At 46.7% G+C, this 26102-nt stretch overlaps 1 protein-coding gene across 1 annotated transcript in view; it reads left to right on the plus strand.

Moving 5' to 3' along the window:
* The window catches only part of DOCK2 (dedicator of cytokinesis 2), a 400191-nt gene that overhangs the window by 341733 nt on the left and 32356 nt on the right, over positions 1-26102 (plus strand). The window contains exons 33-38 of the mRNA XM_080942111.1: positions 3020-3168; positions 11511-11596; positions 16795-16951; positions 18631-18671; positions 22362-22452; positions 23291-23410. Of these exons, the coding sequence (XP_080798237.1) occupies positions 3020-3168; positions 11511-11596; positions 16795-16951; positions 18631-18671; positions 22362-22452; positions 23291-23410 (644 nt within the window). The remainder of the gene's footprint in view (positions 1-3019; positions 3169-11510; positions 11597-16794; positions 16952-18630; positions 18672-22361; positions 22453-23290; positions 23411-26102) is intronic.

A 26102-nucleotide genomic window follows, 5' to 3' on the forward strand; every position in this document is an offset into this window, starting at 1 on the left:
TTAACTAGCCAGCTGACACGTCAGACTCCTTTCTGAATTGTTGTTTCTGCCCAGTGATATCCGGCATCGATTGTATAAAAAGAACCCTCAAACCAAAACCTGTTCTTTCTCCTAACTCATAGAGCAAGCAGCAGGTGTGTTTCTTGAACAAGAATTCTTCTCCCCCCCCAACCCCAGAATGAGTTACTAGTCAATTAGCTACAGATGTGTTCTCTCTGTGAGTTTGTGTGCCTATGTATATAAAGATATACAAATCCATGCACTCATTTGGTTATTTAAACAAAAATTCCAATGCCACTAAGTTGTTTTTGTTTTTTTTAATAATGGAATAAAAATTCCTTTTGGGAACAGTGTAAGCGCCTCTGTAATCATGGCAGGTTTAAAGATCAGCGTCTCTCTTTTTCTTTTTCTAGTCTCCCAAGTATCTCAACAGACTACAGAGAAAGCAGGTCAAAAGTATCAAAAAAAAGCCCTAGTCCCTAGCATGCCCGCTTTTTATTTTAAAACATTTTAAATATATCCCTACCACGCTGGTGCCCGCTGGACTGCTACAGGCCTTTGTTGCATAAGCAACATCCGAGTCATGGAGGTGGCTTATCTGCCAGTTCTAATTTACCTTCTGCCTGTTAGTGGACTTGTGTTTGAATCGAAAAACCCTCCTGTTCTTTGAAAAAGATCGTCAATGACAAAGAGATTAGCGAGTCCTAGAGACCAGGTGGGCTATGTAAAAGCATGTTCTTTTTGTCTGTCTGGGGCAAAATGAGGAACTGAGGTTCAAGTCTAATCCAAATGCCTTCTGCGCTGGGGGGCTGATGGCTCAGAAAAGCACCTGTGTGCTTCCTGACCTCCTTCACTTTCCCTAGCCGCAGGTTTTCCTTTCCCCTGGATTTGGGGGAAATTCTCTGACATTAAGCCTCAAAACGACCTTTCCTCTCAGCTTCTTTCTCTACTACAATCAAAGGGAGCCAGGCCTGGCTGCACACATTGTTCCCCTTGACTGTCTGTGACCCTGAAAGCCCTCTGCCCCATGTCCAGCCTAACAGTGGAGAGAACCGATGGGCTACTGAGCTGTAGAGCACAAGGGGCAAGAGGTGCCACCACCGATGGCATCTTCATGGTGTCAGCTTCCAGGGTGATAGCGCTGGGATTTGGCCCTCGCTCTGTGGAGACTCTTCAGTCCCTATTCTCTCTTTCTCGCCTCTGTGACGTCTGATGCCCAGGCTCTGGAGCACACACTCAGCTCAACGGGCTGCTTTCTGTGAGTCATTTAGAGACAACAGCATGGTGGCCACAGTTAATGCTCTGTGATGTATGTCACGGGTCATTCGGTGACCTGGCAGCTCACAGAATAACGGCTCTTTTATGAGGGAGAAAAAAGGGGGGGGGGGAAGAGAGGACAAATGGGGAGAAGGAAGAAGGGAGGGGAGGGACATGGGATGAGAGAGAGAGAGAGAGAATGAGAGAAGGAGAATATAAATGTGAGCACACAAGGCATACATGTGGAAGCCTTGGATCTACCTTGGATGTTGGTCCCTGCTCTCCACCTGGCTTGACACAGATCCCTGTCATTTTCCCCATTGCTTATAGCAAGCTAATTGCTTTACCCCCTTCCAGTATTCTCCCGTTTTGTCCTCCCATAGGATCGCTGAGATTACACACACGTGTGCTACATGCTCGTGCGGTCTGTGGATTCAGACTCAGGTTCTCCTGCTTTGGCAGTAAATCCCTTTACCCACTGGGCCATCTTCCCAGCCCATGATCCATTTCTTCTTAAAAATAGCCTCTGGCACAAATTCTATTGTTACATTAGTTGTAGGAGAGGGCGTTGAGCACCCCCCAGAGACAGCTTTGTTCACCATTACACACCTATATGCTGAGTCTCCATTTACAACTTCAGGCAGTCTGGATCCAGAAGCAGAGGTGCCCTTGGGTGCTTTGTCCTTGATATGGGGGGGGGGGTTGATTCTGCCTTGATCCTGTGTCAAAGGCACAAAAGACATAATTCCTCATGTCTTCTCAAGCGCTGGGTTTTGCTCAGCCTTTTGTGAGACACAAGACCATGGCAAATAACCGGCGACCAAAAGAGCCAGGTAAAGCACGCTCCTCACTGAACAGACATAGCCTGAGTCTCTAATGTACAGATATAGGTTTCTGCCTTTATGGTGCTCAGGAGGTGTCAATCAAATGAGTCTATGAGCAAAGACTTTCCAAAATTGGGTGAAAGGTGAGGGTGGTGGTGTGTGGAACAGGGTAGGGACCTGTTTAGCTGGGGAAGAGGCGAGATGCAGGAGGCCATATGTCTTCCTGTGTCTGAGCTAAGACGGGAGCCTCATGGGGGGAGGAGGGAGGGCTCAGGTGATGAAGCAGGTGGGAAAGCATTCTTAAGTCTGGTTTCGGAGCAACACAAGCAGGACAAACCTGTGGCACTGGAACCAAGCTAGTGTGGCTGAGCTGCCAACAGAAGGGAATGCCCTGTAATGAGGCAGAGGCAGAGGCATCAGGAGCTGAGCTCCGTCTGCCTTAAAGCGCTGCATTAAATCCCACTACCGCCAACCAAGCTATTCCACAGACTCTTAGCAGAGAGATTTGCTTTTCTTGTTTCAGAGAGCCATTGTTAGAAACGTTTTATCCAGACCCCGGGAGCGTGGCGCACGGGCGCTGATTTAATTCTGAGCGTGCCTGCACACCCACCACCCTCATCAATCAGAGGCGCTGTGCAGGTGGGAAGCCCTCGAAAATGCTGAAGCACTTAACACACACCACCGATATCCCCCTTCACAAACGGGGCTCGCTTGGGATAATACATAATCGTTCCTCGACAAGCTAAACCTACATGTAATACTCAAAGCTGCCCAGCTCCTGGTAAACAACTATATATATATATATATATATATATATATATATATATATATATATATATATAAACAGCTACCATGTTGGTTTTCCCCCTCTTTTCAACTTTCAGGAGCAGGGCCACCACGGTACTGTTTCATGTGTCCCTGTCCCTCTTCTTTCACAGGCCAGAACAAAATCTGCTTCATCCCAGGCATGGTGGGACCTATATTAGAGATGACACTTATTCCCGAGGCTGAGCTCAGGAAGGCCACCATCCCAATCTTCTTCGACATGATGCTGTGTGAACACCAAAGGACCGGAGCTTTCAAAAAGGTAAAGGAATGGCGACGGAAATTCATGCCAGCATTCCTAATCCTCAGCCCATTTCTCTCATAACGATACCCTCTTTCCCATCTGCCTGTGCTTCTCTGAGAGGCTTCCACGGGATAGGGACATTATTCATGTGCCCGGAATGAGCTGGCAGATCGCATTTGGTCAGTATTCCATCAAAGTTCTTGCCCGAGGCCAATATAAAAATGCACTTTTCTTGCCCTGTTCTTATTTCATCCCTTTCTCAAGCTATGGCAATCTTACTTCCAGACCCAGTGACTGTCCCTGTCATCTCATTCTTGCTCCCAATGGTGTCCAGCCCTTCATCTGCATCACCTAGAAGGGGAAGCAGAAAGTCCTATTAGCCAAGCGTCACATTCAGGCTGAACTTGAAAATGGCCTGCCAGCCAAGAGGCACGGGTGTGCATGTCAGGAACCCAAGGCTTCCTCGAATACATCATTCAGAACCTGTGCAAAATGCAATAAGTTTCACTCAGGTGTTTTCATTAGAAGACAGGTCTCGTGATGAATGGGAAGAGCGCCTTTGTCAGGGCCATCTGGATAGAAAGTGCTGATTCCCACAGCAGGTGCGGTCACCCTTTAGTCATGTGATTATTTTGGGAGGTTGGTCTCAAAGCCATATTGAGGCTGCCTCAGTATTTCCCTTACTTTCTGGTCACTTCCCATGTGCCCCACGTCCAGCTGAAACTCCGAGTTCTTCACCTCCACCCAGCGTTTCTGCCTCCTGCTTCAAACCCCGTCCTGCCACCAAATGATCTTCCTTGGAAGACTTCTGTAAGAGACAGATTCTAAACTCCTTCTTCAGGGTCCTTAGATGAACCATAGTTCTATGGCTCTTCGCTGACTCATTGGTTCTCAGATTCTTGCCCACCAGCGGCCATGCCTGGTGGCTGCTGCTTCAAATCTACCCTCCCCATGTCCACCTCTACTCTGAATGAGCTTGTCAATACCCCCCCCCCATTCTCTTCCCCACTTTCCCCACTCCCCTCGCCATCACCAAATGACATTCTCCCACAGAGTGTTCTTTTTATTTCTTCTGCCTGTTCCTTCCCTATCATCCGAAACTGGCCCCCGAGAGGCACATCCCAAGTGCTGGGTCTGTTAAGAGATCTTGGCTTCTCCGCTTGTCATCTTGTATATTTAGATATTGACCATGCTGCCCTAATTGTAGTCATTTCTGTGCAACTATTGGGCTCATTCTTAGCCTCACCTAATCAGGATGACACTGGTGACCATGGCAGACGCTGACTGGCATTTGCAGCCTGTCAAACATGCTGTGTGCTTCCATTAGTTTTGGTTCACGTAGCCTCTCTTATTGTCTTTGAGACTGGTGACACAGTGACAACTTGCAGAAATTCAAGAAGTGAAAGTTTGACTGGCGGCTGGTGTCTCCATTGGATGTGTCCAGGTCCTTGGTGTTTTAGTCAGAGAACTGAAGTAAATAAAGGCACACAGAGATGACCAAGGCCAATTCCAAAGCAAATGGATAATACGGGTCAGATACACTGTTGAGACTGACAGGGTACAGGTCACAGGAGTGAAAGAGTCCCAGCGTGTTGCTTATATTTGGGGCTCCCCCTCATAGAAAGGAGGGGCTGATTACCAAGGGGTATGATTGGGTGATTCTCAGCTTTGATGGACAGATTATAGTTATCATTTTCTAATGTGCATGTCCCTTCCCATGAAGCGTGATTTTAATCATATTTACATCTCATTTATGTATAGATGTAAGATGATAAATAGGAATCTTTCCAGAACAGATCACTTATAGAACAGTTTGTTTTACTGTGTATGCCCAAACCATTGTAGCCTGGATGAAGCCTCTACCTTCTATACTAAGATATGGCTGCTGAGAATATATTGGAATAGAAACTTTCTACAAAATGGGAATCTTTGATGGTTGCTAGGGGCACAGACACACTACATTTTTCAGAGTTGGGTGTATGTGCGCCTTGGTGCAGGTAGGATTCCTAAATTGTGTGCATGTGTGTGTGTTTGTGTGTGTGCACGCATATATGTGTAAGTATGTGTATGTGTGTGTGAGTGTGTATGTATATATACATGTGTGTGTGTTTGTGTGTGTGCACGAATATATGTGAGTATGTGTATGTGTGTGTGAGTGTGTGTATATTTGCATGTGTGTGTGTGCACGCATATATGTGTGAGTATGTGTATGTGTGTGTGTATTTGCATGTGTGTGTGTGCATGAATATATGTGTGAGTATGTGTGTGTGAATTTGTGTATATATATACATGTGTGAGTGTATGTGTATTTGCATGTGTATGTGTGTATGAGTGTGTGTGTGTATTTGCATGTGTGTGTATGTACATACATGTGTGAGTGAGTGTGTGTTCATGCATCCATGCAGTACATGCAAACTAGGGATCTTAGGTTCGTGCATATATAGTCCAAACTAAGTGGAGTCCCAGGTTGCTAGGCTATTTCCTATGTTTACTGCCCCAAAATGTACACATCTAGACTGTGGCAGGGCAGAGCTTACAATACACAGGTCAGCATTATCCAAACCCATGCTCTGTCCGCTGTGTGTTCTAGTAAACACCCGCTGAAGGAACAATAGCCTTCTCGGGCAGTGCTTTCTCCAGAGTGCCCACAGAACACCAATCCGACAGCATCCTCCAAGGAAGAGTGTTTCCAGTGAAAGGCTTCGGGCCACCACTGTACATTGTAACCCTTCTTGGAGTTTCCTGGTGTACACTGACCAGAAGCTGACATATTACATGACCAAAGGCCCATTTGACTTCTCAGATTTATTCTTCAAGACATTATATATTGTATCCAACATCCTTCCAAATCCAACTTTGGAAAGAGCAGTTCTAAAAGAAATGGGGGTCTAGTTTGTTGTTATGTTGCCTTTATAAACAGGCACTCTGCATGCCCCCTCCCTGTGGTGGCTCCCGGTTCCCAGAAAGACCCCCTTTGCAGTTAGCCTGAGGAGAAATGAGACAGAGGAATGCAGATGGATGGGAACCCTACTTGATCTCTTGGACTGGAGCAACCTGGAAGTGATATTTGCCCGGAATGAGTACCCTGAAGACAATTGAGAATGGACTGCCATTGAAGAGGCATGTGGGCCCTGAAGCCACATGGCATTAGATGAAAAGCCATCCTGTCACCCAGCAGAGCAGCATTGGCCATCAGCTGACACCTTAGAAGAGGCCCTGAACACAGGCAGGCAGAAGGAACACCCCTGCACCCGATGGCCGGCAGTGTACTAAACAAGACCTGGTGACTGATTGAGACCTCATTTTAAGCACGGCTCCCAATTGCTTCTTTTCTCTGCTCCCTTATCAAAAGAGACAGGACAATCAGCCTGACTAATGGGCCAGGTGCCCTTGTGAAAACTATGTGGAATGTTTGCTGGGGGCTCATCTGGGGAAGGAGTTGGCCCAGGTACATGGCTTTGGGCTCGGAGCAAATGAGGGTGGAAGCTGTCCTCTCCAAAGGAGGCAGGCAAGGCCCCGGTGAGTCTTCAAGCAGCCATGATACCAGAGCCTGATTGGAGTCTAGAATGCTAGAAACCACTTGTGCAAATCAGCCTTTATTCCCAAAAAATCTGAGAGGAGAAGATCTTGTACCCCTACAAGTGAGCCCAGATTTCCCAGAGGAGCTAGGAAAGTGAGACTGGGTCTTTGTTTTCATTTTATACCAGACTTTCTGGCCTAGAACTAATTGCACAACCTTCTCTGGGCTCTTTGTTGCTCAATGGCCTGGAGAAATGCTAGATAGCACAGGCCTCAGGCTTTGGGAAAGGTCTCCTGGGTTCATCTAAAGAGACCAAGATTGACTCAAGTACATCATAATTAGCTGTACATGAGTAAGGAGGATGTTAGACTCTAAGCAGCTCAGTCTGCTGGAGGATGAGGGAGAGGAAACCCTAGGAGAAGTCTGTCTGTCTGTCTCTCTCTCTCTCCCCTACCCCCAACTCCTTGTTCAACTCAAGGCCAGATTGTCATATTTCCCCCTTTAGCCCAAGTCTTAAATGTTGAATGCAAAAATACAATTGGTATCCTCTTCATGAGGGGAATCTTCCCTCACAGACCATTTCAGAAGTCTGTCACTGCTAGGAGAGGCAGAGGAAGTGTGGAAGAGAACTCGGCAAGCTAGAAGAGAAGGTCCTTTCTGGAAGTCTGGGGTTCATACCCTTTGTTTGAATTGGTTCCCAAGATTCATAGAAACCTCTGTAAAATCTGGTTTCTGCCAAAATAGCGTCCCCCTCCCCCAACAAATACAGCCCTGACAGAGATGGAGTGAGGAAATGACAAAGGGATATAGAGGTGAGGTTGGGGGTGAAGATGGAACTAATTAGGAGACATACTCTGTTCTAAGTGCTGCACAAGGATGGTGTTCATGGCGAGACCTGTCATGGGGACATGACGGTGTATGTATGGGAAGGGTTGTAGCCCCAGGTCTAACCTAGGTTCAACCAGCCTTTGCAACCTAAGTCAAAGGCCCTCTGCTTCAATGTCCTCATTTATAAAGTGGGGACACTGTTCATCCCCCATGGCTGCCATAAGTAAGGGTTACATGATGATGTCAGTGGTAAGAGCAGGGATATGATAATATTCATGGTGGTCAACTGTGAACACTCAGAATCCACTGTACTCCAAGCACCAGGCTTCACCCCGTGCACACGATTTCCCATTAACCTCTTAGACTGCCACCAGGAGGTAGGTACTATTTCAATCCTGCATTTAATGGACAAAAGAGAGTGACATTGGGAAGATTACCTAACTTACCCATAGCCTCGTGGCCAGGGGAAAACTGTCAATGCATGACTCAAGCAAATCAAAGCCTGAGCATGGCACGGGACGTGTCTATCGGAGACCTTGACTCTCCTACTCATCCCGGAAAACTCAGGAGCTGTGTGCCATCTTGGCTCTGCCCCCTCCCTGGTACCCTGCAATTTGCCTCCCCACAGGCTCTTTTGTGACCCCTGAGACAAGGGCTTATTTATCCCATTCACTGCTCTGCTGCAAAGAGCAGTTCATCTCACCAGGAGGAGCGGTGCCAGCATTTCCCAGAGAGCCACTCAGACCACAACAGCAGAATGCTGTGTTTCTCGCCCAGAGCTGCTTTTCAGAAGCATTCAGCAACAATAACAGCAGCTTTACTGATGGTAATGGGAGGAGTTAGGGGGGCAGGAGGCTCACTCAGCACACGTGAACTTATTCATGGCTGTAGTACTTTATGTCTAAACCTCCTCTACTCCTTACGGCAGTGGGAGGCTCTGGATGCCGTTGTAACCTGTTTGCGTTGACAAGGGATTGACAGATGACATCTGCCTTGACACCTGTTTTGTAAATAGAGCTTTCTGGTGGCTGTCCTGCTAGTGTTTCTGTGCTAGCTGCAGCTGTTTTTGCACAGCAGAGCTGAGCACTTGTGACGTAGATTGTCCTGCCTGTTGGGGATAACTTTGTCCACCCGATCATTGCAGAGTCTTCGACAGCCCATGGTACAGCTTAGTTAACTGAAGCTTAGAAAGACCGTCTAGTTCTTCATCGGTGTGTTAGGGGAGTGGAAAAAGGATCCAACACCTATGTATTTGCTATTTCTGCCCCACCACAGCCAAAGTACCTGATAGATTGAGGAGATTTATTCTGCCTTATGGTTTTAGACGGGTTCTGTCCATCATAGGAGGTTAAAGGTGGCTGATGTTTGGCAGGCTTGTTTATATCCCAGTAGGCCAGGAAGAAGAGCAATGGCAGAAACCAAGGCCTCTGAAGCTCTCAGAGGCTCACGCGTAGTAAGTTGTTTCCACCAGCTATGCCCACCTCCAGGAAGTTCCACAGCCTCCCAAAACAATGCCACCCACTGGGAACCAATCATTCAACACCTGAACCTGAAAGGGACTCCAGGTTCAAACCCAATGGCCCAGACACAGAGCCTGTTTTGTTTTTTTTTTTTTTTTTTTTTTTTTTTTTTTTTTTTTAATGTATTATCTTTGGGCTAACTTCTTTATGCTCTTAATATAGAGGGCATCTCTAAGTACCACAGAACCCAGCTCCTGACACTGGAAAATAATAATACAGATGAGATGCTGGTAAGGGACGTGATTCATTTGTAGACTGGCGGTCCGTCCCCCTCCAGACAGCCCCACTATGCCTCCCTGTCCCTTCTTTCTTTCCTTCCTTTATAACCAAGGGAGTGGGAAGGCTCAGGCAAGGCTACATTCAGAGACTGGCTGGCTTACTTTTTCTTCTTCTCCCTTCCCTCCCCTCATTCCCCTCCTTCCATCCCTCCTCCAATCCTCCCTCCACGTCCCTGCTCCAGCTGTACTGCATTTTTACCTCCATTGCTTTGCTCACACCATCCACCCCCCATGGGGATTGGCCTTCCCTTTATATTTATCACAACCCTACCCATAGCTCCAGGTCCCTTCATTTCTTCCAGATCATTGCCAGACTCTGGCAGTTCACAGAAAACTCCTTTGTGCTTGTGCTGGATCAACATGAAGTTTCTGGTCCTTCTTGTTGGCTCTGAGTACCCTGGGTGGGTGGGGAACAGTGGCATCTCATGAATGGGGGGGGGGATATTGAATTTTTCCCTTCTTTCTATCACCATTGATTTTGACTTCATGGATTTCATCCTTTATGCATAGGGAAGAGCTGTCAAAGGCTTCCAACATTCATCTGAGGCCCAACCCAGCCCCTGCTTCATCTGTAAAAATAACTGGCAGTTACTGGAGGCTGTACCAGATCAGGGATGGCTGCTCATTATGCATTATTGCATTCAGAGGTGATGCTTGACCTCTAGGCCTCATGAGCTATTATAAAGACTGAGTGTGAAGAGGCTGCATTAGAAGCCAAATAGCCCTGATGCCTCCTTAGATCTCAGAGGCCTTGGCCAGTGTCCCCCTTCCTCTCTACAAGGACCAGTTCCCTTCAGAGCAGTAAATGACACAGGTGGACTGCATGTTTGGTTGCATTCTTCAGACTATGTACCAAGACAGTGTTGCAAGTCACAGTCTTCTACAGAGACACAGTGGGACGCTTCAAGATGGTATATTGAATAAGCCATGATTTCCACTGGGCAAAATGCTTCATGACATTGGCACTAGGGAGAAAACATTCTCTGATTTCAACGCAACAGATCTGGAAGAAATCACAGAAGAAAAGTTGATTTCTGATTATTATCTCTGGCTTCTGCTACTGTTACTACTGGTCTAGTCTCTGAGTACATGAAATCTGCTATTTACTTTGTATCTTATTTATTTTCCAGCATATATGTACATCTGTATGTATATATGTGTGTATATATATATATATATATACACACACACACATACATATATACAAACATACTGCTGCAGTTAACAAAACATCAATTCAAACTGACACACACACACTAGCTGGTTTCGTGTGTGTGTGTGTGCATGTGTATGTGTGTATGTGTGTGTGAGTGTGGGTGTGTATATATGTGAGTGTATGTGTGTGAGTGAGTGTGTGAGTGTGGGTGTGTATATATGTGAGTGTATGTGTGTGTGTGTGAGTGTGTATATATATGTGTGTGTATGTGTGTGTGTGTGTGTGTGTGTTTGTGTGTGTCTTTTTAAACACACTCATACATATCAACTCATGGAGATGGAGAGGCTTCCAGGGACTCAGTGTGGCACCAGGTCTGTGCTCAACCCCTCCTCTGCTTCCCTCCATGGAGTGTGAGTCCAAGCAGACATTCATTGGTGTCATCGTTAGCAGCCTTAGGCAAGCAACAAAGTCTCAGGTTAGACTCACCGGATCAGCCCGGGTCTTTATGCTTCTTGGGACATGGGTGTTGGAATACACCGGTTAGGAGCTAGGCCTGTGTTGAGTGTCCACATTTGGCAATAAGCGGGTGTTTCGAGAATGCTTGAGCCCCGTGGACTGAGATCAGGTCTGGTACGGTCACCAGACTATGGGGAAAGGAATGCAGGACTAAAACAATAGCTGTCCGAGACAATGCACCATAGTGCAGGGTTCTATTACCTGTCTCTGTATGCTCCTGGGATTCCCTTCCCCCTTTATCTTCCTGCAAACCTTCTAATTGACCTTGGATAGCAAGCTCAAATGAAACAGTATCAGAAGTACTCACTCTCCCACCTCTCTCCCTCTTACGCCCCCATCTTCTAGCCCTCATCCCAGCTCTCTCCCTCCCCACCACCCTCAGGATAGGAATTGAGTCCTGTTTAGCTTTCAATCCACAGGTCCAGGCGCTGGGAATGGGAGAAAATAGTTGCTCCCTGATGCTCTGATTCTACTAATGAATTGACTGGCTCAGCACGTGGTCCTCTAATGTTGTTTTTGTTGATTTTGAACCACTCTTCTAGTTTGAAAATGAAATCATCCTGAAGCTGGACCATGAAGTGGAAGGAGGCCGGGGGGATGAGCAGTACATGCAGCTGCTGGAATCCATGTAAGTTCGGGCTGCAGGACCAGGAAGCCTGTTGCAGGGCCAGCCAAGGGCGGAAGGCTCTCTCAGCAGGGTACGGGGTTGCTGGTACTCCTGAGAAGCTGGTGATACTGAGGGAACTGGTTTTGGAGGAAAGTTGACATTTCTCAGGAAGTACCTGCGTGCTTTGCTATTGACGGGGTAGGCTGGATGAAAACAAACACTGTTCTGAAAACGTAGGGAAGAGAAAAGAACTCGGGAGGGTGAAAACTGTATCTCTGGTCGGGTTGACTGCTTTGAGTCCTTGTTTCACTGGGTGACCTACTAAGCTCAGGGAGATAGGCATATTGTCAGAAGATGCTGAGAAAGACATCCTTGGTGGAGGTACAAGGCCTCCCGTGTGCCCTGCAAGACCTCATTGCCCAAGTCTGGAGCAGACAACACAAAGGAAACAGTGCTCAGCACAACTGGACTTGAAGCGAAGACATTTTTGTTTTGTTTTTCCAAATGTTACTATATAATTCATATAGCATGCTGTTTACCCAGGGTGCACTGCTCACAGATCTAGTGTGTTTATTGAACTGAGGGAGCACATAACAGTTAAAATGAGAATATTTTCATCACGGTACCAAAGGGGCCCTATATTCCTCAGGCACGCCTGTCCCATACATGTATACAGACATGTAGCAACTCACTCCCCTTTCCTAGCCTTGTGCAGCCATGACTCTTTCTCATTCCTGATTTGTCTGTTACGGACATTTCCTAGACTACGGTGCTTTGGGGCCCACTGTTCATTTCTTTTTCTTTTCCTATCCGGCAGGTTGTTATTTAGGCCGAGTCTACTTAGTTGGCTCTTAGACTGTCTGTGAATACGGTAATAGCACTGTCCTGTAGAGTCGCAAGGCCATAGGGTCACATCAGGATAAAGACAGTGAGCTTTGTGAGGGGTCCAGGGACACACACACTGCTCCACATTTTTCTCCATTGGCCAAGCAGGAGGGCACTATCTCCACTTTCTCTATCACGGGTTAACACCGTCCTGGAGCTTAGAGACTCCCTGGCAAGAAGACCCTTGTGTTCTGATCTGTTTCCACAGTGGCTGAGGGTGTTAAACTCTTTTCTGGGGCTTATTATCTACTTGTAACTTTTTTTCTGGGGGGGACCTTGCATTAAATCCTGGATCCCCCACTTGGCAGCTGCATGACTCTAGGCAAATGGTAGGACCCCTTCAGCCTCAGTATCCCCATTTCTAAAGTGAGAACAATAGGCTCCTGTTTTTTTTTTTTTTTTTTTTTTTTTTTTTTTTTTTTTTTTTTTTTTGAAGCCGGAGTAATTAAGAAGCATCTGGCACACAGCAGGTACATGTTTAATGAATGCTTCGGTCCCTAGGCCTGGCTCCCAGTTCCTATCATTGGCTGCCTCCTAATTGCCCTGCCTGAGAGGCCTTCTCTGAAGGCTTGGGAGAATGGTCAGGCATCCCAATTTCCTGTCCTCTGTGTTCACTGAGGCTCTGGTTTTTGGACTCTTTCCTCAACCCTCTCTGAATATGTTTGCCTTTCATAGCAAAGGCAAGCAAAAGGCTTTGCCCTGGGCCCCTGTCATGGTCCCTGTACTGTCCAACATGGCCAGAACTAAACGGTAACAATGGAGACCCTGAAGACACAGTCTCATCTCAGCTAGCCTTGTCTCTGACGATACTGGATACAGGTTTCCTACATACCTATACTGCAAACAGATCCATGGGGGAGGGCTTCGGGGACCATTGGAGAATATCTGACTCTCCGAGGGCAGAAACTGGTGCTTATCTCAAAGTTCTGAGAGAGAGGAGGAATCTAAACATTGACCAGAAGCTGAACCCTGTTTGCTCTGGCAATTTCCATTTCTATAAGCGGATGAAGCCCTGTGGCAGGCTTCAGACTACCAGCGGGGTTCACAAAAGCCTTCCTGAGTGCTTCTTTATCAAACGAGTCCCTCAGTGGTCAGGGAATTTAAAGGCAGCTCATTATTTTCCTGCTAAGATGGAGGTGTGAATGATTTTTTTTTTACACAAAAGGAACTAGGGCAATTGCAGAAGACAGGGCCTCCTCAAAATGGCCAGGGGCCCTGGGTCCTTCTCTTTCTTCTGCCCTCCCTGAGCCTCAGTTTCCCTACATGAAAATTAGAGAGCAATATATAGTTCACTCCTTATGCATTATATCAGGGCTGAATGGGAAGGTCTGCAGGGCTGAGTGAGAGGGAATGTCTGCAGGCTGCTTCTCATGATTGCTTTTCTCTTTCTTCTCTTTCAGTTTTATTTCATTAGCACAATTGCCGATGCCTAGAATATAGTACAGACAGATCAGCTTCAATTCTTATTATCAACCAAGTGGAATGTAATGTTGTCACTGGGAGCCCCAAGGCTACTGTCTTTCTTCAGTTGGGTCACCTCTGTTCCTGTGACACTTCCTTCCAGTCCCTGATGCAGGGGCTGGGATGGGTTAGAACCTCTCTAGACAGATCTAGTATTCCAGTTCTGCTTAGAAGTCAGATGGTGCTTTTGTGACTAGAACGGGGCTTCCTGTCCTATGGCAGCTACAGTTTTGAACCAGGGAACAAGGCTTAGACGTGGAATGAGGGAGATGACAGATAAAGTCCTCATGTGCCTTTGTACAGTACACAGCAGATTTGCAGAGCACCGCAGTCTTCCCTACCCTCAGAACTCTCCTCCCACACTGGATGGAGCAAGACTCCTCTTGTACCGAGTCCCTGTGTATAATTGCTGGGAGACTCCACTGTTTCAGTCCCCAAGGACCTGGCTTGCAAAGGGTGATGTCAACACACTTTATCCCTTGAGAAAAGCACCATCCACATGGGTCCACCATTGCCACAGCTTTCTTCGTGTCACTTAGACTCCAGTGTGATATTTAAGGAAGGGAGTTGTGTAACTTTGACAGGACAGTCATCAGAACCTAGACCCAAAGGCTTCATATCTCACTTACGGTTTTGGGGTCAACCCAGTGACTGCCTTAAGGAGTTACAGGGGTCCAGACAGGATAAACATTGAAACAGGCTTAGTATGGAGATAGGAGAGCAGGCAGTGTAGGTCTGTACACCATTACACACTAGAGTTCATTTTTATCTGTCTCCCCTGCTGAACTAAGACCTCCAGGTGGCTTTGTCTTGATGGTCTCCAAACCCACAGTTTGTAGAACAATACAGGTTGGTTGAGTGGATAGATGGGTAGGTGATAGCTAACTACCTAGCTCACCAACCCTCAACAGTGTGAGCAGCCTTTCTGCCTCACACAGAAAATATAAACAAACAAACAAACAAATAAAGACAACCAAAGCACTCAAGACAAATCTTTTAAACCCAGCGTGTCTAGACAGTGGTCCACCGTCCTGCAGCATTAGGAACTAGGGGGCAGGGTCTCAGACCCCAGCCCAGAGTCCCAAAATCAGACTGGACTAGAATTGTTCCCCAGACATTCTAGCATGTCGCAGGGCTGAGAACTCTTGTTCTGGCCAGGACTGAACCCAGGAAGGCCCTTTGCCTGGAATCCCACAGCAAATGCTGAACAGCGCCTGACTCAATCATCATTAGGGTGAGGAACGGAGCTGGAAGAAGCTCTTCTCAGAGAAGTCAGGACAGCTGCAGCAGAGCCAGACTGGTGTAAATCACAGGCCATTTGCATGGCTTGTTGAGAGCCAGGAACAAATGCTACTCTTAGGGCAAGATGGATGTGTCTGATCCCAGTCACCTCCTTGCAGCCTGATGTGGCCTCTCCGAAGGCCCTTGCTTTTCTTTTCTATTTTTCCCTTTCCCCTGAGATCTCTTGGGAACTTGCACTACCCAGAGGAGTACCTTGGGAACCATGAGACACTCAAGAATAAATGCAACGGCAGGAAAATCTCTCCCCAGATCAGTGACTGGCTTCACTCCTAAGGTCTCCATTCCTAAGGTCTCCACTTAAACTTACAGCTGACCTTTTAATCTTTCTCTGCCCCAATTTCATCCTCCAGAAATGGGGAGGAATAATTTCTAGTTTCTGAAATTCTGCAAGGGGTCCACATAGTGCCTATGTTAACCCTGTGGTTAAGGAGAGCTTTCATTGCCCCAAGTTTAACTTGCTCATCTCTCAAACTGATTTGCAAGGACAGACCTGGTTCTCTGAATATTAGACTCACTCTCCTACAGTATGCCAGTACCATGTTTATCAGCTGATGAGTGTTTAAAAATGGCACAGGTAATACTTTTATATTAATTTTATAGATTTTTTTTTTCAGTTAACACTCCTGTGTTTCAAGAGAAAAACAGAGCACCTCATCTCTCTCTCTTCTTCACATAGGCCCCTCACCAGAAGGGATCACAATTAAGTGGCTAGTGTTTGTCCCTTCCTGACCATGTGTCTTGCGACACCTTCTGAGCTTTGCACACACAGTGTAGGGTGGCTGAGACAGAGATCAGGGGTCTAGGCTACTGATACTTACCAACTGTGTGGCCTTGAGCTAGTTAGGTGATCTTGCCATTCCTTAGAGACACTTTACACAGGGGTCCCTTCTCAACAGATCATGATGAAGCACTAAAGGAGTTCATCTTCCTAGGATACTAAGAATAGTACTGGGGGCATGCTCAGCTCTGAAACAATCAATTAAAGAAAGATAAAATGTTCGGATACTTACACATCTCATTGAGCGGTGTATTTTAGAGGGCATTTAATGTCATTGATTCATTTCCTAATACTTTTTAATGGCTTCACAGAACCATGTTGTATGAAAATACATCACTTCGCTTAACTTTTTTTTTTCACTTGATGGACACTTTAGATGTTTCTAGCTCTTTCACTCTCTTAGACCACTTAAAAATCCTGTGAACATACCCTGGCGTAATTCTAGAAATACTTCTATGGCACAGACTCCTATAAAGACAATTCCATGAAGCAGAGTTGTTGAATCGGAAGATAACATACATATGAAAGGTTGCTAGATGTCACGAGAATCACTACCAAGAATAATTACCACTGTGGGCATAATCATAAGCATCTCCCGCCCCACCCACACACTACTGGCCATATGGGGATATTTCTAATTTTTATTTTTCCATTCTGGTAGCATAAGATTATGGATGACTGTTTGGGTGATGAGGATAGGCCAGTCGTGAGCTTGGGTTCCCTGGCCACTTGTGTAGTGTTGCAGTTGATAACCAGCTTCCCAGTGTGAGCTCGGCACCCTCTCTCCTCACAGCCTCATGGAATGCACCGCAGAACACCCCACCATTGCCAAGTCAGTGGAGAACTTCGTGAGCTTGGTCAAAGGGCTGCTGGAGAAGCTGCTGGATTACCGGGAAGTGATGACAGATGAGAGCAAAGACAACCGCATGAGCTGCACAGTGAACTTGCTGGTGAGTGACAGCCAGGTCCCCATGGACCAAGTTGGACCCTTATCCCGCTGCAGGCTAAGCCTGGGTCTCACTTCTGTTCTTGGGATAGAAGCAAGGCTAACTGGTGTGGAACCAAAGGTGGTTAAAATCCAGCTTCTCTTCTCTGTGTCTTGAGGTTCCCTGTGTCCTTACATATGAAGTGGGAGCTACGAAGATGTCCTTTAAGGACTTTGTGCATCCTCAGAAGGAAGATAGCAATAGCTAGCAAATTGCATGTGTCACCTGCCTTTCTTAGAGCTCTGGAAATACAAGTTTTGCCTCTCAGGTTCTGCCGTGTGGCCTCTCCTATCGATGTGGACTCTTTTGGAACAGCTCAGATATTGCTATTGATTTTTCAGAATGCCAAAGGGACTTTCGAAGTCCTGACTACAGCAGAAAGGACTCCATTGCTAATAGTTCCACGAGGCCCGATTTACATAGAGAGCATGGAGGGGGCTTTCCCAGTCTCTCCCTGAGGAAGGCTGGAGATGGTTGAAGAAACTGACCTTCATCAAGGAGACTAGGACATGTCTGAGATGAGGACATCCAAAGCAGTGAGACAGAAAGGAACAATGCAAGGGTCTGCTGTCGGGGAGCTCGTGCTGATATGCACTGCCATCCCATTGCCTGTATGGCCTGGGACATGTCACCTGTCCTTCTCTAAGCCTTGGGAGTATGTGGATGCCCATATCTCATAAGTGTCTCTTAGATAGGCTCAAAACCTGTAACGATTTGTTTTAAATTGTCACGAGACTAGGACTTCCGGTAGCAGAGTTCAGGGAAACTGCCCCTAACTGGGAAAAGATGGCTCGGCAAGTTCAAAGCACTCGATGCTCTTCCAGAAGATCCAAGTTCAATTGAGGACAGCTGTGTCAGGCTGTTCACGGCTGCCTGTAATTTCAGCTCTAGGGGATGTGACGCCCTCTTTTAGCTTCCATGGGCTCTGAGACACTTGTGGCATATACTCATACACGAAGACTGTCAAGTAAACAAACAAACAACTCCTAAGAGCCAGGCCTGGTGAAATGTACCTGTAATCCCAGGAGGTTAATGTGGGAAGATCATGCATCTGAGACCGGTCTGAAAGACTACCTAAAAACAACAACAGCAACAACAACAAAAAATACCCCAAAAACAACAACAACAAAAAACCCCCACAAAAACAACAACAAAGAGCAAAATTTAAACAACGGAAACAACCAAACAATAGCACGTAAGCTGGCACTGGAGAATCTCCCAGACACTGTCAAGTTTAAGTGCTTTAGCTGTGGAATATAAAGCTCCAGAAGATTCTGTGCTGCCAGAATTAGGATGTGCTCTCGGGGTGGGGGGGGGTCTACATTTAAGCCAGGCTGACCTTAAAAGTAGACTGGCCCGGTCTTGCTAGCCTACCAGTCAGCCTGGCCGACAGCTCACTGCACCCCCTAAAATGTGATAGCCGAGACATTTTCTCTGTCCCTCTAGAGTCAGGGAAGTGACTTTCAGAGCAAAGTCTCCCAACGAGGCTATTGGATGCACTTAGCAGAGCGAAAGTCTTGCTCCTTCTTGGGCTTCCCAGACAGTAAGCAGCGATCTTTCGCTCATCTCCACCACCGCATTCTCTTTCCCCAAAGCTCCCAAAGCAAAGCACTCAATACCATTCTTTTTCCTCCCTCGCCCAGAATTTCTACAAAGACAACAACCGCGAGGAGATGTACATAAGGTAAGAGTTTTACCAGAAGGCCTCGGCCTGCTTTGGTGCCCCGCTGCTTCAGTATCCATCACTGCCTCGGATACAGAAGAATTTAGACCTGCCTTCTTAGCACCTGGCTTTCGGTGCTCTGATTCCTCTCTATCCCAAGACTTGGTGGCCCCTTCTGTACTTCCCCAGTCATCCCCATGGAGCAGCCTGTGGTCCTCCTCTGTGCATTTCTCCTAAATGATGTCGTTTGAGCTGTGCATTTATTTGGTCCTACCATGGGGCATCATGGGAAATCCTCTTTAGTCTGAGAACATGGTGAGCCCTTGGCTTGCTTGGAAGGGAAGGGGGGGATGGTGAGATGGCTCAGCAGGTAAAGGGGCTTGCTCCCAAGCCCTTGAAGACCTGAGTTCAATCCCCGATACCTACATAGGGAAAGGAAAGACCTGATTCTCCCAAGCTGTGTCCTGAACATATATGCTGTGACACATACATGCCCTTTTATGCACATACAAATAGTTATGACAGGAACTAGATTTTTAAGTTTATCATAAGAGGCTTTTCTGAAGACATTAGCCTGAACCAAAAAAAAAAAAAAAAAAAAAAAAAAAAAAAAGAACCTACTTTACCAATCTTCTCAGTATCTCATATTTTTCCTGCAAAAAAAAAAAAAAAAAAAAAAAAAAAAAAACACCCACAACTATATTACTGTTATTTTTTTACTCATTATAAAAATAACACAGATTTTTTTAAAAACCAAAACAAAAAAGCCTCATAAAATAGAGACTAGCAAAACAAAATATGAAATAAATCTCTAAAATACACACATCTTTTAAAGCTTTTATGCTTACATATACATCTAATTTTGGGCATGCACCATCTCTGCAAAAATGAAGTTTCCATACTAGTAATTTATCCCTCACTGCTTTGTACCCGACAAGATGGATTTCAGCATCACTTGTAATGAAACCATAAAATTTCCCTTCTAGAATATGCTGTCACTTACATAGCTGGTCCTGTACTGCTGAACAGGTCTGTTACTTCCAAGGTTTTTCTCTGATAAATAGCAGCAGCAGATTCCTGGCCACTGGCTTCTGTCCTCTTGCCCACAAGTCCATAGTTGTGGCAGTGTGTTCTGTCAAATGCTGAGTCTGTGCACCTACACTCACGTGGAGCCTACCACTATGCTTAGCATCTTGCTTTACACTGGTCCAGTTGTGCTGGGAAAGTCATTCCACAGGTGGTCCTGACCTTGGTCCTGACCTCCGTGACACATGAAGATTTGGGGTCTGCAGGGCCAGAGTGGTCCTTTGGGTTGAGCCATTCTGGCTACTGCTGTGTGTTTTATCAGTACAAAAGCAAAACAGAACAAATCTCTCTGCCTTCTGCTTTGAGGGTGAGATACAGGATTCTCCCTACATGCCCTGTCCGCAGGCTTTCCTCTCTCCAAGCTCTTTCCTCGGTCCCACTTCAGAGGGACAGATGGCAAATCCCAGACCCCAACCTGCTTGGAGATTTCCTAGATTGTTAATTTTTTCCTAGGAAAGCCGCCATATTGGTTTACTCCAGATGTTGTGAAGTTCTGAAAGCCTGTTCTCTTTGGCAGGTATCGGATTTAAAACATTTTTAATTGGCTGCCCACATATTTACATCTAGAGACCTTGTGAACACCGACAGTTCTTTTGCCCGAAAAGCTCAGAACTCATCACTACACTGTATCCCACCTCACTCTGTGACTTGTCACCTCTTAGACACAGATGTGGCCAAGTGATTCTCTGTTCTCTGTGGTACCTCACACAAGCACACAGAGACATCTGACTCAGTAGCCCTAGTTGGCTCATAAAAATTCTTCTTTGGGGCTGTATAGTGGATGGCTAAGCCCACACACTAACAAAGGAGAGTAGAGGGGGCCTTAGCTGGTTCAGGAGTTGGAGTAGCAGGGGAGATGTCTCCCCTGAGACACTCTCCTGGATGTTGTTGAACACAGACTATCAAGGGGGTCTTACGGGTGGTCGGTGGGGAAGTAATGAGCTACGATTGGGCAGTGTAGGAAGGGAGTTTCCAAATTCCAAACGTCACTGATGACTGTCACCCAGCAGAGCCTTGTGGTTTGGTGAAGAGAGTGGACAGACACTGCTGTAGATATGAAAACAGCGCTCCCTGAGGCTGGTGGTTAAGAGCCCTGACTGCTTTTCCAGAGGCCCCAGATTCAGTTCCCGACACCCACATGGCAGCTTACATCTGTCTGTAACTCCAAGATCTGACACCCTCACACAGACATAAATACAGGCAAAACACCAATGTACATGAAATAATTTATGTGTATGTGTGAATATGAACAGCTTCAGCCCTCTCTCTCTCCCTCCTTCCCTCTCTCACTCTCTCCCTCTCCCTCCCTCTTCCTCTCTCTCTCTGTGTTCTAAGGCAGGCATCAGCTTCCTCATCTTTAGCCTGCACAGTAATCCTGCACCTACTGTCCACCCCAGATCAAACTGTCTGGCTAGAAATCTTTCTGAAACAACCTCCATCCCATCACTGTGACAGAATCTCTGAGAAAATGGACTTACCCTCAAGACAGTTTTATTTCTGACTCTCTGGTTCCGAAGCTTCAGTCCGCTGTTACCTGGTACTGTAGGATCACTTATTGATAATTTTTCAAAGCCCTCTCCCTTTGCTCTCCGCTCTGCTCTTAGTTCCTTCTCAGACTTTAGAACTAAAATATCCGTTGCAAAGAGATGGGGGCTGGGAACATCAGTGTGTCCCAATGGCGAAGTCTCTCTGCAGACAGCTCATGGCGTTTTTAGCCTCTCTCCCCTGCTCTCCTCCCTCTTATGCTTTCCCAGAGCACCCTAAAGAGAGTATAGGAGCATCTCTTTATGAATTGCATTCCCATGGACTCTTAAAATGATCAGGTTGCTACTTAAGCTCACACCCTAGCACATCTGTGTATTAGCATGTGACACCTGACAAACCACATGTGTCTCCTTCCTTTACTGTCATGTCATATCACACTGGGCAGAACATTATATAGCGCACTGAACTCTGCCCAGGATAAGCCCCTAACCTCATGTTTTTGTTTTCATCAGAATATAGATCTCCTTAATGGACCCGTGTCATTGGGTTGTCAAGAGGATTAGGTGATCCAAAGCATTTAAAACACTTAGCACAAAGTTGGGCATCATAGCACACACATGATTATAGCACATAGGGTGTCATAGGAGGATCATAGTTTGAAGCCAGCCTGGCCTACATAGTAAATTCTAGGCTAGCCTAGGCTATATCACAAGACATTGTTTCAGGAGTAGAAGAAGAAAGGTCACTTAGCATAGCACCTGGCATCACTTAGCATAGCACCTGACATCAGTAGCATTTAGCATACATAGCACCTAGCAGCACTTAGCATAGTACCTAGCATCACTTAGCCTAGCACCTGACATCAATAGCACCTAGCATACATAGCACCTAGTATCACTTAGCATAGCACCTAGCATCACTTAGCATACATAGCATTTAGCATCACTTAGCATAGTACCTGGCACATACTAAGGGTCCAACAAATACTGGATTTTATCATTACCACTTATATAGAAGGTGGGATGGCTGTACTGAAGAACTTTCTGAGCCCTATTCAGGAGTCCATTTGTTCCGTTTGTGTTCTTCCTGTCCCCACCTGATCACCCCATCTAGTAACTCATCACGTTTCTCCCTACACAGATACCTGTATAAACTGCGTGACCTTCACCTAGACTGTGACAACTACACAGAGGCTGCCTATACACTCCTTCTCCACACCTGGCTTCTCAAGGTACTGTCCCAGAAAGACGTCCATGCTGAGATAGGTCCCCACCGAGCCCTCACAGCAAGTTGGAAAGTTTTAAAATGGATGAAAGAAAGAATCAAAAGAAACGGGGGAAGAAAAGTCAAGGGAGCTTTTCTTTTCTTGGTGCCCCTCAAATTCCCTACCAGCTAGCATGCTTCTCTGTGCTCTTTCTCCTGTTCCCAGCGGTACAGAGTGACCTTTGCCTTTAATAACTGGAAGGCCCTGGGACATATATCTTCAGTCTTATACAGGATCTAACTTGTTGTTGAGGATAAATCATTTGCGTGCCCACTGAACTGCTTTCCCTGTCTAGCGGGTGTTGCTGCAAAAGCACGAAATTCTTTCCTCTGGCTTTGGAAGCCCTGTGGCTATGTCTCATTAGAATTTAGAGAAAATCCACACTGTGAAACTAGTAGAAAGCCAGAGTTGCCCAGTTTAGCCAAAACAAGAATCACTTCACAAATGGAAATTACACACAGCATCTGCCTGACCACAGGCACCAGGACCCTGAGGGAGGCCAGCAGAAGCGTCTGTGAAGCTTCATCTTGCTCCTTGTCGGAGATGCGCTCATAGTTCAAGGTCCTTAGTTCATCTGCTCTGTCTTACAGCATCAGAACTAGAGGGCAACCGCCAAGTACCCCAAGGACTCATACGCATAAGGGCAACTTCCCCATGAAACCCTAGGTTTTCGAAGATGAGCTGAGATGGGGAAAGGGAAGACAGGACAGGACCTGGACAGGGTGGTTCTGCCTTTCATCCTGGGATGGCATCTGTCCTTGGCCGCCACTTATCTCTGTGTTGCGTCCCTGTCTTCTCTCGGCAGTGGTCAGATGAGCAGTGCGCATCACAAGTCATGCAGACAGGCCAGCAGCACCCTCAGACCCATCGGCAGCTGAAGGAGACCCTCTATGAGACCATTATAGGCTACTTTGACAAAGGAAAGGTAATTGGAACCTGCCGTCCTCTCTGTGTGGGCTTCAGCCATTGGGAGGGACAGGTCTCTCCTGTGCTGTGTACTTAGTCCTTCTTTTTAACTCCTGGACCATCGTGTTTGCTTCAGCCAGCTTGGAGCATCCCCTCCACCTCTGTCCACTGCAGGCTGGATCTTTTCACTCTTGAGGGTTTTCCTTAGATGTCCCAAGAACTTCCTCTACTACTGTCTGCACCCCTGCCCTGAGCCACTATGCTACTGTTGATAATCCTTTCCTTGCGTGGGATGTGTTTGCTCACTTTCTGGCTCCTCCTTATGGAAAACCTCAACTGCAAAGCTTTTTGTCTCATCCATTGGTGGATGCCCGGTGGCTAAAACAGAACCTTGCACACAGGAGCTGATGGTACGGGTTGGGTAAATGGGAAGATCCATGGATGAAACTGTGCAGCCATTGGTCTCATCAGTGAGGATGCTGGCAGGGCTGCCCAGGAACTGAAGCAAACCAGCTGCTACCCAGCCTCAGCTTCCAACAGACCTTGAGGTGGCTCCAGCCTTCATCTTGAGGGACAGGATGAAGATCCACCTGCCCCTGTAGGCAACACAGCACAGTACCTCCATGCCTGGGCATGTCATAGCTCATATCTATTCAACAGTTTTGTTTGCCTCTTCTGATATTTTAGTTCTCCTGCTAGAACATAGTGAGATGCTAGCAGTATCTGCTTCTTAGTTGTAAGATGAAATCCAGGAGGAGGGGAATGTCATAAGTGTCAGCACGGTAGCCAGCAGGCAGCAATGCCATCTTGTTAAACTGTAATGGCCACCATTGCTGCCTAACTAGGCCTCTTCCTCTCTGAGGCTCTCCATAAGTCCTCTAGCTCACACATAGCCTTGCTTCCCTGTGATTGGGAAGACCTCTCTCCATCTATTAGGATACCACTGGATTCTTGGTTTAGATTTGTCCTGCCTCTGCAGTTCATTGTCTCTGTCTTAGTCTGTTCTTCCTACTTTCCCCAGAATGATGACATGAGGTAATGTCTACAGAGGGCTTATAAATTCCTAAGGCTCAGCAGTTGAAAAAGACTGTCCTAGAATTTATGATTATAAGCCTCTTGAGAGCAGAGACTCTGCCATCTTTGAACCTCTCGCCCCACTAGCCATCAAGTAAGAGCTTTCCATTTGTTTATTGCTGGTTACATCAGTCTCAATGGAAGAGTTCCACAAAGGGATAAGGTTTGTCTCCAACTTGGGATTTGACTCAGCCACTGTGTGCTGAGCAGACAGGAGAAAGGCACAAGCATCCCATGCTCAAAGCACTTACTGTCCTGTTGCTAAATCAGAGACACCAGTTACTGTCATATTTTGCATGTTTTCTTTTGGTATTGTAGAATAATGAGGTTGGGGACAGGGGCACATGGTGGTACCTGGGAGTATAGAGGCAGCAGATGATGCAGGTCACCCTGAAAACCATGGTCATGGAAGCTTCTAGAATAAAACCTAAATTCTTGAACTCCCCTCAGTCTTCCTTCCCTAAAGACACACACAGGCCGTCACTCCAAAAGCCTTGTCTAAACCTGATATAGTGCCTCCCCAAACCCAACAGTTCCAGACACCTCCGATCGCATGATGTTCGTGAGAGCAAAATAGTGTCTCTTTCCCATCTTTGATGGCACAGATAGATGGATGTCCACGCACTGTCCCCAAAACCTGGTCACTTAATCCATAACCACTCTGCAAAGCCCCTGAGATCAGTGCCTGCCAGAGGTCCCAGAGGACTGGAGGAAATGCTGGGTATCTGACTACTGCCCTGCTCCCGCTTAGCCTCTTAGAAATCTTTTAGCTTATGGAGACCCCATTGTTTCTTCCTGTTCCTATACTCATGAGAAACTTGCAAACACACACACACACACACACACACACACACCCCCACACACACACCCTGTTGTGTTCAACAGCCCTCTGGCCCAGCCAGGTTCATTACCCAACCTTCTTGTTCAGGGTGAAGCTGGCAGACTGGGGTCCTTCTGGCACATAAAGCATTTTTATGCTGCTCACTAAGCTGTCTTGGGTTTACTGCCATGGCTCCTCTGCTCCATGCTTGGCTTTATTTATTTCTATGCTTGGATGCAGAGAGCACTTTCGCTAAGAAGCTCACTATGAATTTTGGCAGCCTCCACTCTCGCCTCCCCCGCCTCCCCTGGCTTCTCCAATTTAGGTTCATTTTCTGTTTTAAACCCAGCGTGGAATGGGAATGGGTATCCTCTGAGACTGTCAAGCTCCAGCCAGCCCTGCCTCTCCCCACGCCTGGCTGCAGAGCTCACGGATGCTTCTGTGGTCCAAGATGGGGGACGATCTTGGTGTTGGCTTAAAGTCATCAAAGCAGCAAAGAAGAAGCCCCTGTCTCTGGGGTCCATATTTCAAAACAGAGACCTACTTTGAAAGTTTTAATGATGTCTTAATACTCTAGCACATTCTTACCCCCTAAGTGCTGCTCCATGCTTAACTGCCATAACCACATCACCCCATTAAGAACTGGCAGAGAAGATCACGGAATGAATACTGGGACCCAATTCCATTCCCACAAATGCTCTATCCATTAAAGGGGCGGGATGGGAAGCCAGGGAGAGTTTAAACTACTACCAGGTGACAGGCTCACTCTGTGTGAGCACCAGGACTGGGTAAGCAGGTGTCTGGGTGCAACTCTAGC

Source organism: Micromys minutus (genome assembly GCF_963924665.1).
Source record: "Micromys minutus genome assembly, chromosome: 31".
NCBI classification, from domain to species: domain Eukaryota; kingdom Metazoa; phylum Chordata; class Mammalia; order Rodentia; family Muridae; genus Micromys; species Micromys minutus.